The sequence below is a fragment of the Thalassophryne amazonica genome, chromosome 21 (assembly GCF_902500255.1).
Source record: "Thalassophryne amazonica chromosome 21, fThaAma1.1, whole genome shotgun sequence".
In the NCBI taxonomy this organism is placed as follows: domain Eukaryota; kingdom Metazoa; phylum Chordata; class Actinopteri; order Batrachoidiformes; family Batrachoididae; genus Thalassophryne; species Thalassophryne amazonica.
The window spans coordinates 5,435,765-5,456,983 of record NC_047123.1 but is presented as its reverse complement, the minus strand read 5'-3'; the positions used below and the strand labels follow the sequence as shown (position 1 = coordinate 5,456,983).

At 41.0% G+C, this 21,219-nt stretch overlaps 1 protein-coding gene across 2 annotated transcripts in view; it reads left to right on the top strand.

Annotated features, from left to right (window-relative positions):
• Positions 1 to 21,219, top strand: part of enah (ENAH actin regulator) — a 189,357-nt gene that overhangs the window by 35,641 nt on the left and 132,497 nt on the right. Inside the window, exon 1 of one of the 2 annotated variants that reach the window (XM_034162716.1) lies at positions 7,369 to 7,479. The exons of the other annotated variant lie outside the window; for it this stretch is intronic. Coding sequence (XP_034018607.1) covers positions 7,466 to 7,479 — 14 coding nt within the window. The 5' untranslated portion in view covers positions 7,369 to 7,465. Of the gene's footprint in view, positions 1 to 7,368; positions 7,480 to 21,219 lie in introns of those variants that run through there. 2 annotated transcript variants of the gene reach the window in all.

Genomic DNA, 21,219 nt, shown 5'->3' with positions numbered 1-21,219 from the left:
GGGACCAGAACATTGTCTTTGGTTTAATTCAAACATTAAACATGACACGCGAATGGATTCTCTTGGGCTTTGGGAGGATGGTCTGCCACAAGGTTAGTTACCTTCAAAATGTGAGCTAGCCAATGAAATGGGACAACCGCTTGCAGAAGGAGACCCAAAGAGGAGGGTGCCTGGTCAACAGCCAGCCTCTATGACCCATAAGATACTGAGGTGTTCTGATGACCCCTGTGGGTCTGAATGTCTGCTGTGATCAACTTGCATAAGGTGTCCAATAAAAAGAAATCTGATCTGAAATGGCATCTCGGGGCAACCCGTGGATGTGGAACGTGTGGACCAAAAGTGCAGTCATTACTGAAGAGGAGTTTAGACAGTCGGATAAAATGAGTCATTTGAGAAAACCACTCGACCTCCATCAAGACAACTGCATGGCCCTCTGTCAGAATTCACTGAAATAAGATACCGAGGGGGACTGGGCAGTGGGAGCGGACGTAACGGACGGGCTGGTGAAGCTTGTTACTGCAACTACAGACTGAAACAAACTCTGACATCAGATTCAAGGGCAGTTGAGACGACGCCTCATCTTTTTCAGAAACAGAAGATCAATTCATTACATCTTCAGTCTTCTATATGACACATGAAGTTTAGAGACTCTTACTGTGTCTGTGTGGTGAGGTTGGGAGTTCTGACTTTAATTTATAGCGACACTTCAAGACCCACAGGAAGAAGGCAGGGAGTGATGCACGAAAGGTCAGCAAGCACGGGAATCAAACGTAGATTCTGCAGAATTCATCCTGTTGCATATTGTTGGGGCCTAATATTTTGGTATGTTGGGAATAACTTGACAATAACTTTAAGACTGCGCAACCAGTCCAGGAATCTTACTGGGCGGCTACTTTTCAATGCGCTATCGTAAAACGTCCCTGCTGTTAATAATAGTTTTATTTATATAGCGTGTTCTAAATATCAAATCACTGAACAAGATAAAGTTTAAGGTTTATTGCTGTGAATAACATCGGTTTCCTTGGTCTTATGAGACTTATTTTTTTTTTTCCATTTCTTGCTTTATCCAATATTTCTGTAGGAATATGGCATCAGGAAGAAAGATACATATTCCAGAAAAGGGAATACCAACTTTCCTTGGGTTTAACTACATTTACACAGGGTCTTTGATTAGTTTATGTGTATGTTCCGTCCTCTCTAAGGATGAGTAAATCTGAAAATGGAGAAAAATGTTGCATCACACAATGTTGAGTTTTCCTAGACTTTGGGAAAGCCTAGTCTTATACCCTGTAACAGACAATGAATGAATAGTTGAAGGAGTCAGTTTCTCATTTACTTTAACTCAAAAACAATGGAATATCCCATAGGCATGTTTGCCACCTGCTGGATGGATAGGGGTTGGTGGAATGATGACAGAAATGTGGCATGTGTAGCTTGTCTGCCTCCTGCTGGACGTGTCTATATTTGTTGCTGTGAATGATCTTATCACGTGCATGATGGAAGTTAGGAGCAGGAGTGGTTGAAGTTGCACGTAGCTTGAAATGAGCTGGACTTGTGCTAAAGTGAGTAGTTGCATTGACTATTCTCTTAGAACAACCACGTGATGCCCTGCGTTAGAGGTCCACAACAGAAGAACATTATTTTAAGAGAAATAACAAAGCAAAGGTTATTTTTCTTTGCAGGACCGCTGCTCTTCCTATGCCTATGTCTGACATCATCCCCTCCAATTAGTTTGGGGATAAATGCTAAATCTGCACTACTTTGGATCTCAAAGACCTGGATTGAGAAACACTGGCCTAAGTAACCATTCATGTGATACAGAACCATTCCAGTGGTACCCAGAGAACCTCCGAGGCGGAGTACCACGTGGAAAACTTGGTTCTGCTTAACTCGTCAAAAAAAAAAATCACATTATTTACACCAGCTGTTCTTTAAGGCAACTAATTTCAGGACTCCAGTTTTGCTTGGTGTGTACAAATGCACTGAGCTTCGAGCACATTTATTTCCGTCTCTACACCAAGAATGTGAATCAGACACTTTGACTGACATTGGCAACCTGCCATCGACCGTAAAATGATCAGCACCTGTATCTGTGTAATAATTGAAGCCTGTTCATATGGCCGTGTTTTCTGAGTGGTTATGCTCCACATTGCCTATGATATTTAGTCAATGAATCATGAGAACTGATGGGTTCCAGTTGGATGAGGACAGGATCAGAGAAGACCCAAAGAATTTCACAGTTTTCTATAAGAATTCCCTTATTTTATTCAAGTACAGTCTGATCCCGTCAGATCTCAGAAGCTAAGCAGTGCGAGACCTGGTTAGTACTTGGATGGGAGACCTCTTTGGAACACCAGCGGCTGTGTGTGTTTCTCCATATAACACTGGAGTTGCGTCAGGAAGGGCATCCGGCGTAAAACCTGTGCCAAAATATCAATGCAGATCTGGTTGTATCCGCTGTGGTGACCCCGAACACAAAACGGGAGCAGCCGAATGGACAACCAAATAAATGTCAACACAAGTACTTACTCTAATTTTCCCAGATATCACTATGTCAGTCATTTTGTGGCCCCTTTTCAGTTTTGTAGAACATTACCTGACTGTAGACTTGAGGACCAGGTGGGAATATATTGGAATATGGTATAATCTCCAAAACCAGGTGTAAATTTTAATGGAATTCCGTCCTGTTTTCATAATAACATACCACGTTCTTTTAAATCAATATGCCTGTGACTCTGCAGGATAGGAGTTGGACTACCACTGTGTAGAAGGGTAAGTCTACGGTAACGGAATTACAATTTGAGCACATTTTTAGCTCACCTGGACCGAAGGTCTGGTGAACCCATGCTGTGGGTCGTCATCATCGTCGTGTCTAAACATCTTTTTCTCCAAAACCACTGGACCAGTAAAGCTGAAACTTGGTGTGCATGTTCCTACCCATTAGGACACCAATGTTTGAGAAATATGGGTGCCATGGTGGCCATATTGAAAAAGCTACCTAGAGCCATTGGTCAACAGTTTTTAAAGATATTGAGCTGAAATGTGGTATCAGGGTAGCTAGTACGTAGCTATCATATCTGACAGGTTTGTAAGATTTTTATTTATTTTTTTTAAATTTTGACTTTAATAGAATCTTTGGAGTTTGGCCATGCCCACGTTTGTAGCTGAAACTGTGATATCTTATATCATCCAGGTGAGCTGATTTTTTTTTTTTATTATTATAATTTTGTTACTCTAGAACTGCTCAGAAAAAAGGTTCCATTTTCACTTTGTGCTCCAGACTACCTGTCTGTGTTCTTGACAATATACATCTTCTAGATTGTCCAAGTCCACCCTACCGATCATGGGCACCGTTCTTGGCCAAGGAAGTTGCCTATGATGGACTTGGATCCTGTACCGGGGTAGTGGTAGATCGTTATCTGCTTAAGCTCTGGCCCACATCCTTATCCTTTTCTTCACCCATCACTAAAACAACACATTTAGCAATTAACTGCTTGTGTCCATCAGCTACCTCCACATTTCTAATTTCGATTTTTGACTCAGGGGAGCAGGAGGTTTTAATCAAATCCACACCTGCAGGAGCTTTGTAGCATTATTAGCATGATATTAGATTTTAAAAAGTCTTGATTATAAAGTGATGGATTACTGTTGCAGTGCATAGTGTATATTTTGACCCAATACGTGAACTATAATGATCAGATTTAGGCCACAAGGGTTATAAATACCAAAGCAGGCAGCCTTTCCCTGTGGAAGCGTGTGTTATTCACAGAGTGGCTCCCATTCCGGGTTTAGTGTTAAATCTGCACAAAGTATGTTTAGCAGATTGTCTCAAACATCATGTAAAAGCGGTGATGTCACTGTTTTATTCAGATTTGTCTACATACTTCACTTTTATTGTGTAATGTAATACAAAATACACTACAAGTGTTTTTGACATATTTGTGTGACCTGTGGGAAGCCAAAGGATTAAATTGTTTATTGACCAGGGTGCAGATTAGTGATAACTTTGCTCTGGCTGACAGCATCATATAATTCTTATCTTTCTGTTGATCTTACTCCAGCTCTTCGGACATTTGCCATTATCAAACTGCACAGTAACGATCACTGTGGACAATCTCATAAAGTTTTATTTTTGCACCATTTTTATTTGGTTGTTCCTTCTGACAGGTGTAGACACGGAGTTGCTCCCCACTGGCCTCTTGTGCCAGGAACAGTTCAGATTTAGTGGCCCCTCTAGATTTCACTAGCCAACCTGCAAGAATGTGTGCGGGAAGCTGTCAGTAAGCACTAGGTACAGTGCAGATTTGGGATGCAATCAGAATAGAGCCGAGACCCTTGAAAATTGTCTGAACGCTTGTGCCTGTTTGCCCAGTTGTAGGTGGGTACTGGACTTGAACCTGTGTTGGACTGGTGTCCCTTCCAGTGAGAGTCATAGGCTGTCATCCATTTCATGCTACAGTATCTGGGATAAGCTTCGGCACCAATGGGACTTATTGAGTGCATTTGGTGTTTTGTTTTTTTGTTTGTTTTTTTCATTTGATGCAGATCATATGATCTAGATGATTATGATGATGATCATATTGTAATTGAGAGATGGTCAGGAAGACCTTATGGAGTCAGGAGCTCTCTGTACAAAGGTGTTTGATGATGCCAATACATTTGCAGGAGAACAAAGGTCCAATCCTTTAGGCTCCTGGCACTTCCTGTCCTACACCTACTATATGATTGAGACTTTGATGCTAACCAGTGAAGGCAGTGATGAGATACCTTTGGTACTCGGTCTCTTCAAAGGATCCTCGAGTACTGCTGGAATGTCTTTGTCACATAAATGGTTATTTAGGGAGACTGAGGCATATCGCCTGCAATGTGAGAAAAACATCCATTACAACTCTGGGTGCAACAACTTTCACAACCCACTGTTCAGATCACATCACTGATTTGGACTGGATCATTTTAATGGATCAGCCCCCCCCCCAAAAAAGAGATAAATACCACTTTCCACAGTGAAAAGGAGATTTTTTTTTTAAAATTATTATTCAGAAAGATATGGATGTTGACATTGTTGGGTGAGAGTAGGAGTGAGGATGTGATCACCAGTGTGGTGCACAATAATATGGATTGCACAATATTGTCAACGCTGTGATAATACAGAACACATTGGGCTGATGACTTTTTTTTTTTTTTAATGTATGCAGAGGAAAACTTCACCAGTTAAATAATTAAAAATAAAGCCAGATGTCCATTAATTGAGTTCAGTTAACATGGAGGCAGAGGTGTGCTGAGCCTGCAGCAGGCGGAGGCTGTCTGCTTTTAACATGCCGCGTTAGCGTGATCACTCACATGCCTTTTCCCACTTCACACTTTGGTTTCAGTGCAACTCTGCATTGACATTTACGCAGTTAATACTTGAAAAGTGATTCCCCAAAGGAATAATATATATATATATATATATATATATATATATATGCACTAGTAGCCACAACATTTTGGTCATTTGGCATGTTTCTCCAGCACAGAGGTTCCTCGTTGTTGAGGACGTTCACGTTTCACCTGGCTGAAGTATGTACATGGTTACTTCTGAGAGCTGAGTATGGACTGGTTTTCTGCCTTGGTGGTTCCAGTGCAGGTACCCTCTACAGGTTCCCTGTGCCTCTGCAGCCACTCTCTGTACTTGCATAATGACGAGAGTCGACTTCATATTGACCGGAAACACCTTTGAGTGTTTTCCTTTATTGTATTTGCATTTCCCTGTGGGAGCTCTGGTAGAGCTGATTTGTTGTTTGTGGTTCCATTGATTCAGTGGGCGACCGATCAGTCCTGCTCCTCAGTAATTCAGACGCTGAAAAGTCATTTTGGTCTAAAATGCGGCATGTAATAAATGTCAAATGTATTGGTATCTTGATAAAGTATCAGAAGGCGCTGACAGCTCACAGCCTGAGTGATTAAATCATTTTGTGGAGTCTTATGGCAGCTAAGGTTTTGTTTGTAGATGCTGTTGATTGGTCTCCAACATTTCCAATCAATAATGGCTCATTTGTGTGTGAGGTAAAATACATGCAGTTCATGGGCAGCATTTATTAAAGGCTTTTGTGTACATATTTCTTAATCAAATAAGAACTTCATGGCATAGAGTCAACAAGGTGATGGTAAGAATCCTCAGAGATGTTGGTCCATAGTGATGTGATGACATCACACAGTCGCCCATTCAGTCAGTCTGTCCATTCTCCTCTGACCTCTGACATCAGCAAGGTATTTTTTGTCCACACAACTGCCGCTCACTGGATATGTTCTCTTTTTTTTGGACCATTCTCTGTTAACCCTTGAGATGGTTGTGTGTGAATGTCCCAGTAGGTCTACAGCGCCTTGACCACCAGGCCACCTGACTCACAGCCAACCCTTAAATGGGTAAAGGGGTGGAGCTTAATGGGAGTAATGTGGGCCAGAGGAATGAACCCCAAACACGCCCACCTTACTCTAACTCCCTGTACCCATGGGTGAGTATTAAAACTAATACGGTCAGAGAGCGTCAGGAACCTATTGATATGTGCTAATTCATGCTAATGTAGAGGTCTCAAACCGGTTCCAGAAAGGGCCGAGAGGGTGCAGGTTTTCTGTGCAACCACCCACTCCAGCAGGTGATTTTACTGATTAACATCACTTTGAGCAGGTGAAATCAGTTAATCAGTGAAATCACCTGCTGGAGTGGGTGGTTGCACAGAAAACCTGCACCCTCTCGGCCCTTTCTGGAACCGGTTTGAGACCGCTGACGTAATTAAACTTCACTCGGTGGAAAAATACTGAAGCACAGATGTATTAAGTGGTCAGTTACTACAGTTAACTGCACCGTCCATCCACATTATCTCATGTCGAGATTAAAATACTAAGGAAGGAGCTAGCAGCCTGTTGGCGGCTGGATAGTCGCAGTCAGTCGAATCAGCCACGCCCCTAAATATGTATAACTTCACATTGTTGAACCTTGGGAAAATGACGACATCAACAGCGTTGCGGTGTGTCGCCAAAATGATTCAGTCTCTGGGAAAAGATCATAATGAGAAATGGTTTTGTTGGTGGTGCCATGACAATCCCGCCGGTAATCCAGGCTGGCGGTCTGTAAAGGTTTGAGGGTTGCTATTTTAGGAAAGAAGGTGACTTTTTTTTTTTTTTTTGGTTACCCCCCTCCCTGATGACCTCAGACCCCACTGCTCCCTCTTCACTCCCATCCCGCTGCTCCACTTTTAGCCGCGGCTCCAGCAGAGTGTCTGTGTACATATAGAGCGTGTGGAAACGTCGGGGGAGGGGCGGCGGCGGCGGTTTCCCACTGTCACTGTCTATCTGAATGCTGGTTCACTTTCTTCCTCTGAAGTCAGCAGAGCAGCTGCTCAGCCCCCCGGGAGAGAAAGTCGAGGTGAAGCATCAGGTTTGCTCTGTGGTGGAGGTGCTGAATTCGCCCGTTACAGACGTCGGGATGACTCGTGGCTCGTAAGTTTGTGGATGTGATTGGCGGGTGGATGTGGCTGGTTTAAGGTCAAAAGATGAAAGTAGCTCAGGTTACCAGTGAAAGTAGGTTAAAGACGCTCCCACGTCAGCGTCGGAACCTCTCACCTCGATTTAGAACTTACTGATCCACGCTCTGCCGGATCGGAGAAAACGTGTGATAGCGGAAACTAGCATGAGCTTTTAGCGCCATAAACTTGTTTGTTCATTATTCGGAGCACCTCTTTCCAGATCATGAGTGTTTATATTTATAGAGCCACGGTGACTGTTGGAGGTTTCTGACCCGGTTACTGGGTTCCTGTTGCCAACGTTTACAACTTATTTTCCATCTGTTGTTTTATGTGCAAATGAATAGAATCAATTTTTCTAGGTTTTGGAATATGACTGAATATTTGAGCTGAATCAAGTAATCCATTAAATTAATCAACAAGTATTTTGATTATCATTTAAAAAAGGTCTAAATGATCTAATTTCAGCTTCAAAAATGTGAATATTTTCTGGATTTATTTTTACCGTCAGATTGGACATCGCTGAGTTAAATTGACATAACAAGGATGAACTGATTCAAATGTTGGCTAACTTTGATGCATAACATCAATACAATATAAACTTTTTCTTTCCGTATGGAATATGGTTGGTGGATTCTGAGTGGATGGTGGAAATTAGGAGCAGCTATGCTTGAATTTCCATATAGATTGCCTGCCACCTACTGGACATGTTTGGGAATGTTGCATTGAATAAGCTTTTCACGTGCAGATGTTTTTTTTTCCCCAAAGCATAGGCCTGGTTTCCGCTGCTTGTATAATTAGGGATTTTTGCACAAGAACACGGGTTAAATCTGGGTTTAGTTCTCCTATGTGCCTTCTGATGAGCTTTCGCTGAAATTTCATATCTACAAGCTTGACATCTGGAGATCGGGTTAAAAATGCAGCACAGTGTCTTTATGAAGCGTGTTTGGTAACAATTTACAATCAGCCTGATTCAGATTTTGTTGAAATATTACACTGTGTGCTTTTCATTCTCTCCAGTCTCTGAATGTCCTCCAACACAACTGTCGTGTGTGTGCAAAATAAACAGAAATTTGTACAGTTGCCCAAAATTCTGTCAGCAAATGTATGATGATGAGTGTTTTTATGGTCTCTTTCAACTGACAAAATCTTGTCGTCTGGTTCTAGCTGAAGAAGATAAATATCCAAAGTATTTACATCTGAATGCAATCTGCAGTCTGCGGTGTTTGACACTTTTTTGTGTAGTTTTCTGATAACAAAAAACAAAAATACTTAAACAGGAAAGCTGATGAATCTCTTTTTCCTCTGCTTTTGATCTGCAAAGAACAAATTGTGGATTATGTTCAGCTTGCATGGAGTGAAACCAGGACCGGCCTGAGCCTTTATGGAGACTGAAACAGAATCTGATTTATGTCCCCCCAAAAGACCTGCAAAGGGTATTTTACCAATTACTTTAATAACTCAAAGTATAAAATAAATTGGTTGTGTTGCTGTGAGTTTCACTTCGCATATCAAGGTTTTTCTAGGACTTTGTTACTGTGTCTTAGAGCCCGTCCACCTGGAGACAAGTTGAGGTGTGTCTGCAAAAGGTTTGTATCGTATCACCATTTTGTCCACACTGAACTGGTATTTTCAGTGTAACGCTGCCTTTTTGAAAACTGGTCCCAGAGTGGATAAATCTGAAAATGTGCCAGCTTTGCGTTTTTGTATTTATCATCAGTATGCAACTTTGTGAAACAATGATGTCTGTGTCCCACCGCGCAAGCTTTATGTCTTCTGCGATTGTAGTGTTTCTGATGTCTTTTGCCACCATGTCTGTTTGTGCGTGTGTCAAAAATTAAAAGCACCTGCTTGCAGCAGAATGCGTGCGTGCGACTGAGGACAGCTGACATTTGCCGTTTGTTATGCATATGTGTTTTGGGTCAAGGGTGAACAGGCCAAAACGGAATGTTGATAGGACTAATATTTTTGGAGAAGCTACAGATATTAGCCAACGTTGCTAATTATATTCTGGTCTAGCACACCATTCCACCAGGGGGCAGTAAGTCATCTTTATATTAAGAGTGAGTGCATGATTCCATGTGTGATTTTATTTAGTAAGTTCAGTGTAAGTACATAATATTGTAAAATATAAAAATACATAGATGACACAAAGTGAAAACATCTATTTCCATTGTGGTCTATTTAAAAATCAAATGATAAAATAGAATTAAAAATAAAATAATAATGATAATAATAGTGTGTGTATATGATAACAAGAACCTAAACAATTTAACATAAAAAATGACATAATTAACAGGAAATAAAAGGGTTGACTTCCTCTTCTAAAAACTGTCGAGGTCTAAGGTTCTAAAAACATTCTGGACTCACACACCATTCCAACTCATTATAGAAACATTGCATAATTTATTGCCTCCCTTAAAAAATGTCAGCTACCTATTTTATAAACATGACCCAATCTACAGCCCGTGGATCTCCATGGACAACACGCTATTTATGTCTTTATCTTCAACACGTTTTCTGTTTTTGGTCCAAATAATCAATAAATGGAACAGTGTAGTGATTGTTGAGCTACACATGGCAGGAGGTTGTCTGCTGCACACCTGTGTGAGTTGCCATCGTTCCCTCGTCTAAATGACACTCTCACGAGGTCACTTTGCGAAAAACCTGTTTTGGTGTGAAAAATGCTGGATTTGGTGTGTTTGAAAGACTGGTGGAGAGAAATAAGTTTTGGTGTTTGTATGCGTGTCACCTGTTGTTGGGCCTGCCACCTGCCGAGCAGGTCTACCCGGCAACAGTGACATCATTATCCAGCCAGGATGGCAGACGAGGTGCAGGTCAAATGATGGCGACGCAGTGGAATGCTGTTTGTCCCATCGAGAGCGCTCCTGTCATCATGCTCAGCTCTTTGAACTTTTAGCATGACGCCTTTGCCGAACGGCCTTTCATCTGTTTATATATACAATGTGATGATGTCATTGTCTGAATGAACTTCATTCATAGATGGAGCTGAAACCATTAATTCATTATGAATTAACAGTTGCATTAATGAACAACTGTTATGATCATTTTTTCAAGTTTCCAAATGCTCTGATTTCAGCTTCTTAAATGTGAATATTTACACCTTTGTGACAATAAACTGAATATATTTTCTTGATGAATCAATTATGAAAAAGTTCATTTATTACTTCATGAAGTCATGGATATGTAATTGTGCACCAGTTACCACCGTATCATGCAGATGGAAAATAACAAAAATGTAACAAGTCTCCATGATTAAGTTTTGTTTCATATTTTGGTTTCAGGTTTGACTGCTTGCATGCAAATAGGGGAAAAACAAACAAACAAAAAAAAAACTGGAGCATTGTGACACTCCAGCAATTAGCCAGCACCCTGTTTCCCAAAGACGACACCTTAACGTTTAGATGATGTCAGTTAATAGAAGTACAGAGAGATTTGTTTTCCCATTCAGCAGCAGTAATAAGCAGTTTTCAGTCTACTGGAAGGTTCTGGCACCCTCCGGTAAGGGTATTGTGTGTGTGTGTGTGTGTGTGTGTGTGTGTGTGTGTGGGGAGGATCTCTTTGTGGCAAGTTAAATGCTGCCTTGTTGTTGTTACACACAGCTGTTGGTCTGTCTCACGGCCGCACCTTTCTTTCAGTGTCGCGCACCTGACTGCCACTTGATATGAAGCTAATTGTCTATGCGCGTCTCCTGAGACTTGTGCACTTCTCTGTTTCAGCAGCAGGGTTTGCTGAAGGGGTCAGACGTGTTTTTGTTTTTTTGTTTGTTTGTTTTTTTTTGCCCTGCAGAAAACATTGCTTCAGTGTGTTGCCTGGGGAGGCTTTGATAGTAACAGATGGACTCAACCTGTGACTTTGAAGTCACATGATCACTGTTTATTTTGTCTCTGTGTGCTCGGGTTTACTTTATTACCCGTCAAAACAAACTTAAGTGATATTCTCCTTTGTGAATAAATGGTAAATGGACTGCATTTATAGAGCGCTTTTCCATCTGCATCAGACGCTCAAAGCGCTTCACAAATAATGCAAATAATGGGATTTGAACCAAGGATCTTCTGGTCTCAAGTCCAATGCTTTAACCACTAGACCATCACCAAAATTAGTGCATTACTTTAAAAGTAAAACATATAGCTGATATTTTCACTTTATATAATGCCAGATGTGACGTTAATTTAAAGAACTTGTCTGGAATTAGTTTGGTTAAAATTTTCACCATAAGTTAAAACTGTATGCCTGTTGATGACTTGTGTGATATGCTGGCGAGTCTGTATGGTGTAAAGAGAAATGATCTTTTTCCACTATCTCGCTTCCTTTCTCTCCTGTAACCAGCTCTCCTCCGTCTGCAGAGGACAGAGCTGTCTGTCTGCTACAAAACATTTAACAGGCAGGTACTAAAATCTTTGATTTCAGACTTCACAAATGTTTTTAACTGTTGAGCTTTATTCACTCTGCCGCCAAAAATATGTTAGCGGTCTAAAAATTATTGAACCTAAATTTATCGGAAGCTAATTGGTTCGCTGATGGTTTTCAAAGTTATCTGAAAAGCTAATCTGATAATAAAAACATTAGCTTTGATAATTAGAGGTTAGCAGATTAGCGGAACTGTGCCCACCACTGTAAGCTGTACAGCACAGCTGGTCTCACTCTTGCAGATATTCTTTGGTCACAAATGACTCCTGCCACTTTTCTCCACCTTGCCTGCACTCTCTTCTTCACCTCTCTACCACACTATCCATTACGTTGAACAGTTGACCCCAAGTATTTAAACTCATCTACTTTCACCACTTCTACTCCTTGTAACTACACTATTCCACTGGCCTCCCTCTTTCACACACATGTACTCAGTCTTGCTCCTACTGACTTTCATTCCTCTGCTCTCCAGAGCATATCTCCACCTCTCCAGGCTAGACTGAACCTGCTCTCTACTCACACTACAGATCACAAAGTCATCTGCAAATATCATAGACCGTGGAGACTCCTGTCTGATATCCGTCAAAACCTGTCCATCACCATTGCGAACAAGAAAGGACTCAGAGCTGATCCTTTGTGTAATTCCACCTCCACCTTTTAATGAATGTCATTCCTGCTGCGCATCTCACCACTGCCACATTATCCTTGGGCATGTCCTGCAGTACCCTCACATACTTCTGTGTCACTCCAGACTTCCTCATACAATATCACAACACTTCTCTTGGCACCCTGATTTAAAGTTTTCTTTAAATCCACAAACTCACAATGTAACTTTTTCTGGCCTTCTCTATACTTCACCATCAGTATTCTCAGAGCAAACATTGCATCAGTAGTGCTCATTCTTGGCATGAAACCATATTGCTGCTCACAGATCAACTGTTTTCTAAGCCCGTGTTTCTACTACTCTTTCCCATAACTTCATGCTGTTGCTTTATACCTCTGTAGTTGCTGCAGCGCTGCACCTCACCCTTGTTCTTAAAAATAGGAACCAGCACACTTCATCTCCACTCCTCAGACATCTTCTTGCTTTCCAAGATTTTATTAAACAATCTTGTTAGAAACACCACTGCCATCTCTCCTAGACATTTCCATGCCTCCACCGGAATGTCATCTGGACCAACTACCTTTCTACTCTTCATACCTGCCATCACTTCATCCTTACTAATCTCTAGCACTTCCTGATTTGTTCTTGCCACATCATCCAGCCTTTTCTCTCTCATTTTCTTCATTCATGAACTTCTCAAAATATTCCCTCCACCTTCTCAAAACATTGTCCTCGCTTGTCTGCACATTAACATCTGCATCTCTTACCCACCCCAACCTGCATCATATCCTTTCCAACTCTGTCCCTTTGTCTCACCAATCAGTACAGGTCCTTTCCCTACTCATTGGGAACCAGCACACAGAATGAACTGGCTGCACACCCAATGTGACCGAGTTATTTATTTTTTTTATAGATGTCTTGGCTTAATTCCTTTATTGATATAAAATTTCCCATGCTCTTAAATAACATCAGCAACAACAAACACTGGTTCTACAGGTGAACTATTAAATAAAATTATACAGGTGGCTGAACTAACCATTAATTATGGCAATTAGCCCATTCAGAGGCTTCTAAAAGTAATTTCTGGAGCCTTCTGGAAAGCTCATGGTATTGATGTGTTGAAAATCAGGTCAGACATTTTTGATGGCTGAGCCCATGAAGGCATTGAAAACCCGTGCACAACCCCTGGCAAAAATTATAGAATCACCGGCCTCTGAGGATGTTCATTCAGTTGTTAAATTTTGGAGAAAAAAAAGCAGATCACAGACATGACACAAAACTAAAGTCATTTCAAATGGCAACTATCTGGCTTTAAGAAACACTATAAGAAATCAGGAAAAAAAATTGTGGCAGTCAGTAACGGTTACTTTTTTAGACCAAGCAGAGGGAAAAAATATGGACTCACTCAATTCTGAGGAATAAATTATGTAATCACCCTGTAAATTTTCATCCCCAAAACTAACACCTGCATCAAATCAGATCTGCTCGTTAGTCTGCATCTAAAAAGGAGTGATCACACCTTGGAGAGCTGTTGCACCAAGTGGACTGACATGAATCATGGCTCCAACACAAGAAATGTCAATTGAAACAAAGGAGAGGATTATCAAACTCTTAAAAGAGGGTAAATCATCACGCAATGTTGCAAAAGATGTTGTTCGCAGTCAGTTGTGTCTAAACTCTGGACCAAATACAAACAACATGGGAAGGTTGTTAAAGGCAAACATACTGGTAGACCAAGGAAGACATCAAAGCGTCAAGACAGAAAACTTAAAGCAATATGTCTCAAAAATCGAAAATGCACAACAAAACAAATGAGGAACGAATGGGAGGAAACTGGAGTCAACGTCTGTGACCGAACTGTAAGAAACCGCCTAAAGGAAATGGGCTTTACATACAGAAAAGCTAAATGAAAGCCATCATTAACACCTAAACAGAAAAAACAAGGTTACAGTGGGCTAAGGAAAAGCAATCGTGGACTGTGGATGACTGGATGAAAGTCATATTCAGTGATGAATCTCGAATCTGCATTGGGCAAGGTGATGATGCTGGAAGTTTTGTTTGGTGCCTTTCCAGTGAGATTTATAAAGATGACTGCCTGAAGAGAACATGTAAATTTCCACAGTCATTGATGATATGGGGCTGCATGTCAGGTAAAGGCACTGGAGAGATGGCTGTCATTACATCATCAATAAATGCACAAGTTTACATTGATATTTTGGACACTTTTCTTGTCCCATCAAATGAAAGGATGTTTGGGGATGATGAAATCATTTTTCAAGATGATAATGCATCTTGCCATAGAGCAAAAACTGTGAAAACATTCCTTGCAAAAAGACACATAGGGTCAATGTCATGGCCTGCAAATAGTCCGGATCTTAATCCAATTGAAAATCTTTGGTGGAAGTTGAAGAAAATGGTCCATGACAAGGCTCCAACCTGCAAAGCTGATCTGACAACAGCAATCAGAGAAAGTTGGAGCCAGAGTGATGAAGAGTACTGTTTGTCACTCATTAAGTCCATGCCTCAGAGACTGCAAGCTGTTATAAAAGCCAGAGGTGGTGCAACAAAATACTAGTGATGTGTTGGAGCATTCTTTTGTTTTTCATGATTCCATAATTTTTTCCTCAGAATTGAGTGATTCCATATTTTTTTCCCTCTGCTTGGTCTACAAAAGTAACCGTTACTGACTGCCACAATTTTTTTTTCATGATTTCTTAGTGTTTCTTAAAGCCAGAAAGTTGCCATTTGAAATGACTTTAGTTGTGTGTCATGTCTGTGATCTGCTTTTTTCTACAAAATTAAACAACTGAATGAACATCCGCCGAGGCTGATTATTCCATAATTTTTGCTAGTGGTTGTAGTATTGATCCAGAACCACTGCAAAATCAGACATGGCAGAATGAAATCTATCTCTGAATCATTGTTTTTGTGGAAGTAAAGACATTATTTGGGAACATGAACTCTGTGGTTGAGAAGAAGTTGAGATGTATGTAAAATTCTGACTACAGCTGCACGTATTATTTCCAGAATGGCTCAGCTGCCACCTGTGCTTTTAGCGTTCTTGTCCTGTGTCCTCCCTCTGTCCGTCTCATTCTTTTGTCTGATTTCATCCGTGCTGAATCCTTACTTTTGTCTCGTCGTCCTGTTATTTTTCACTTTTGTCTCGGCGTGATATCCAGTTACCCCGGGAAACCGCCGGACATCACCGTCATTAATCTTTTTCCTCTTCTCACTTTGACTAAAAATAAAGTTACCTTCATTAACTGAGCGCTGTCTCGTTTTTTTCTTTTTTTTTTTTGTATAACCATACATACATATACAACAGTGGCTGTTGTGAAAATGTTTCGTAGACTATTCAAACAACTTTACTTTTATTATTTATGTCAAATTACACACAAACCAGATCTTGAACGCTGTAAAAATGTGTGTAATTTAAGATTTAGGCTCTTGGGGGGGTCGTGTGGCTCAGGTTTTATTGGTGGGGGTTTAAGCGTTGCCTTCAGGGTTTTTCCTCAGCGCCGTACTTTTGTACAGTTTATCAAAGATTACATGAAATTTTTGCCATTACACTTTTTTTTCTTGCCTGAATTAATGATTAAAACTTCAAGTATTCCACAGTGCAACACAAAACATACATTTAGAGGAAGCTAAAAAACAGAATGTGCGCAGGTCAGAGTTCCATCCATTTTATCACAGTCATTATCATATTTTCAGAGGCTATATGTAATTGGACAAACCAAATGTAAGGGTTTTTTTTAATGGAAATCATCACTTTTGCAGCCAGTTTTATGTGAGTAAGCCAAAGGATGGACATATGATCATGAAATCCATTTGGCATAGATAGTTCTCAATAACAATGGCTGTACAAGACAAGTGAGGGAAGCCACCAACACACCGCTCACAACTCTGGAGTTGTAGCTTTCTGTCACTGTCATTGGAGACAGACTGACTGCATAATGAAGCTTTATTTCAGGCTTTTTGTTACACCAATAATTGTGGCTCTGAAGGATTTTCATCCTACAAAACTGATCAAGTCTCCCACATGTCTTCTGGCAAACTAGCAGAAATGTCTTCTTTTTTTTTTCTTTTTATTAAAGTGCTTCTCTCTTCCGACCCTAAAGCTGTATCACTGCCAACACAACACAGAAGTTGCATCTATTTCCCCAGCCACAGATGCAGAAGCCTGTATTGTTGTCTTGGTGACTTCCCTCGCAGACGTGCACCGCCGACTCCAGGCAGATTCACCATACAGTCCCATACTGTTTGTATTTCTTCATGATTGAAATAATCCTGTGTCCATCCCCAAATTTATCAAAAGAATAGTGACTGTAAAAGTGTTTTTTTTTTCTTTTTATGAAACATTTAATTTACCCAATTATTTACCGCTCTGGAAGTGGAGGGACTGTGTACAAAAGTGGTTGTATTTCCTACATGGTTGATGTGATGTTTTTTGTTTTAACATCTTGATTATTTCATTTTAACTCCATTGTTGTGATGGACAGACACGTCACTGTCCAAAGACGTACGGACCGCACTTTACTGTGAAATGAAATGGTTAAAATCATACAGGGCCAACTCGTTTCAGTCAGACAGGGTGAATGTTTTTCCTCCTCCCACCTTTTGAAGAGGGGCCAGTAAAATGGACGTTATTGGCCCCTCGAGCCAGTGAACAAAAACCTAAAACATCAGCCTCAGTCCCTCCTGCAGCAAAAAGAACTGCTGACTCGCCTCATGATGTCATCGGCCTCTTTCACCACACGCACATTTAGACGAGGAGGTCAGGCACAATGTTTTTAAGGGTTTTAATTAAAGGGACCGACTGGCGGTAAATTATTGTCCACTTAAGTGGACTCGATCTGTGAACCACTTACATTTCATTTCATAGTCCAGTTACACCATGTTTGAAGTGGTTCATGGAGAGAATATCGTTCTAATAATCTTATAGCTTCTGTGTCATTGAGAACCGGATGGTTTGATGGTTGAAATGTCAGTGCCCATCTTTTATTTATATATATATATATATATATATATATTTTTTTTAAACATGAAAAATTGCTCTGAATATACTCAGAAGGTAAAAATGATCTATTGATTCTCGTTGAGGCTTAAACGTTCATGCAGTGTAAAAGTCCACTGGTTCACACAACAGAATCACATTTTATGTCATTTCAGTGACCGAGTTTTGGCTTCATGTTAAAATGACTTTATAGCCAGTTACATCTGTAGGAAAAGATTTTAACAGGTGTTTTGACTCACCTTTGGAGCTCGACAGATCAGAAATCACATCTTCAACACTGTGGTAATGATCTGAGAGCTTGTTTGTGTTGCAAAAAAGTATTTCTGGTGAGGTGGGCTTCCAGGCCTGTACTGTTATAGGGGAACCACTATTGTTTGTTTTTGGATTTAATGTCCTTTGTTTTTTATATTTCATCTAGAATTTGCCTGTTTAGTGGACATAATATTTCTCCCCGTAGGCAGTGGGTCGAGCACAAAGCATGGCCCTGTGTTTAGGAAACAAACTGCATGTGAATTAATATTAATTTCAGTAATATCTGCACTCTGCTCTACATGCACTTTTAGTCAATCAAGTTTATTTGAGTTTTCATTGACAGGGTGCAGGGCAGATTTATCAGTGTGGCTTTTGTGGAAAAGCTGCACTCCAGAGCCTAGTTTTTCACAGGATGTGCCCACGTTCACGTGCAGCCTGACTGACTGAGGACCGACTGCCTGCGCTTACGGTCTGGTGTCTTGACGGCGGGAAAGATCCAAAACTTGTAAAAACGTGAAAAAATAATTACCCAGGACAACAGAAAGGGATACGCAAAATTTGACAATCTGCGTGATGGCACAGCGACATTGTGCCATTGTTTAGGGACTACTTAAAGGACTATTGATGTTATTTAAAAATGCAAAAGCACGTTTATCCAATTAATTTATCCAAATAATTGGTAGAATACTGCATTTAAAAAAATATTGTATACCTGCAGCCTTAGTGCCTACAGCGTCCTCTCCATTGTGGCGGCGCTCATTGCGGCTGCAACGGTGAGGACAGCAAACAACCTTTTTTCCAGCTGCATTTCCTTGTCACGTGCTCCTGCGTCCAGATCTGCACACCTGCGAGTCGCATCCAGATCCGCACACCCGCGTGCCCGCGTCCAGAACCGCATGTTCACTTCCTGACACATCTCTTTCAGCTTGAGCCGTATTGACTTTGGACATGTCCTGCAGGATGAGCTGGATTTGATTAAATGGGTCTGAATGTTACCCAGCTGGAAAGACGAGCCGTAATGCCAACTCCAGTCTGAACGAGGCATAAATCCCTACAGTTAAGAGGAATTCATGGTGCTGTAGAGCCTTTGCTGCTTGCCTGCCTTTATCAGAAAGGTCACTTCAAAGGGTCACCTTAAAACAAAAATATATTTAACTTGTCCTTCTGCAAACTGAGCCACAAATCCAGTATTTCTGCATTTTGACTGATTATCAGTTGATTAAATCAGAAGGAGCACTCATTCATCTGACATTTATTCCTTCTCCCCTTCTCTGTGTTATCTGTGATGCTAAAACAGGCAGCGGCTTTTTATTTGTTTGTTTTGCAGGTGCACCTAACACTGCGCCCCTCTCTTTGATGCAGCAACTGTGTGTTAAACTGTTGTCTGTCACGGTCATTCCTCAGTGCACGTGCTGCTGTGCAAAGTTTACTCAATGACGTTGAAAGCTCTGATGTAGCACCGGGAGGGGGGGGGGGGGTCCTCCTGGAAAACCAGAGGGGGGAAGCTTCATTACTGTAACACCATATTATTTACAGTATTTTAACAAGTTTGCATTCATTTTAACTCCATCCTGTATTGTTGCTGCATTTTACACCAATCTGATTTTCTGTTGCTGCAACAAAAAGCTTTTGTGTTGTTACATTTTAACAATGGCGGACTGAATTTAATATATTTGCACTTATACATCTGTGAGTCAGCAGCACACCAAGTGTTAGTGTGCGAGTTAATGTGCAGAACAGATGTAGAAATCATCAGCTCTCGTTTTTCCAACCCCCAGGAGTTTTTATGGCCTTTCGCTGCAGCCGTCTGTCACACAGGGAGCGTTGTGCGGCGGTTTCCCGTTCTGCTGGTCGGCGTTCCTACAGTACTTTGTGCACAACCCTGAAAACATTCCACATCATCCGAATATCTGAGATTGAGTATCATAGATGTGGATTGATGTTCGTCCAACAGGAAGAGCTGATAGATGTTCATCAAATGCAGTACTTTGTGGGTTCAGACCCCATCTTGGGTCTTTAAAGATTTCTCTGAACCTGAAGATGTTCCTTAGATGAGTGAAGGGCGTGAAGTCTGAGTGCCAAGAATCAACTTGGACCCAGTGCAGTTCTGTGGTGTGGTGGATGCACCTGTGCATGCTTCCAGACCTGAGTTGAGGTATTTTTGTTTTTCCCCACTTCATAGCTACAGCTCTGTGATAAAGAGGCGTGTCAGACAACTAGTGAGTGATAAGTTGTTGAAAAATTGAGGGGAATGCAACACTAATAGCCACAAGTTAACTGGAATAAATTTTAGCTGTAAATATCAGCTGAACGGGCTACATTTGTTTTTCCTCCACACAAAAATATCAGATATTTTGCATAATAGTAAAGTGATTATTTATCTGAATATCTATATTATCAAAGCCAAGTGGCTTCTGTGTGCATGCGCATGTATGGCTTTGATCACGGAGAAACCAGGGAGAGCTGACATTTTCCGTTAGGTGTGCTTATGTATTTTGGGTCAAGAATGAACACCGCCAAAACACTGAACAATGTGATAATTACATTCTGGACTAACATGCCATTCCAGCAGGAGGCGGTAAAACATCTATATATTAAAAGCGTGAGTGCGTGTGTGATTTTATTTAGTAAGTTCATTGCAAGTACATACAACCCCAGTTTCAGTGAAGTTGGGACGTTGTGTAAAATAGAATACAATGATTTGCAAATCCTCTTCAACCTATATTCAATTGAATACACCACAAAGACAAGATATTTAATGTTCAAACTGATAGACTTTATTGTTTTTGTGCAAATATTTGCTCATTTTGAAATGGATGCCTGCAACACATTTCAAAAAAGCTGGGACAGTGGTATGTTTACTACTGTTACATCACCTTTCCTTCTAACAACACTCAAGTGTTTGGGAACTGAGGACACTATTTGTTGAAGCTTTGTAGGTGGAATTCTTTCACATTCTTGCTTGATGTACGACTTCAGTTGTTCAACAGTCCGCGGTCTCCTTTGTTGTATTTTGCACTTCATAATGTGCCACACATTTTCAATGGGCGACAGGTCTGGACTGCAGGCAGGCCAGTCTAGTACCCGCACTCTTTTACTGCGAAGCCACGCTGTTGTAACACATGCAGAATGTGGCTTGGCATTGTCTTGCTGAAATAAGCAGGGACGTCCCTGAAAAAGACGTTGCTTGGATGGCACCATGTGTTGCTCCAAAACCTGGATGTACCTTTCAGCATTGATGGTGCCATCACAGATGTGTAAGTTGTCCTTGCCATGGGCACTAACACACCCCCATACCATCACAGATGCTGGCTTTTGAACTTTGCGCTGGTAACAATCTGGATGGTCTTTTTCCTCTTTTGTCCGGAGGACACGACAGCCATGATTTCCAAAAACAATTTGAAATGTGGACT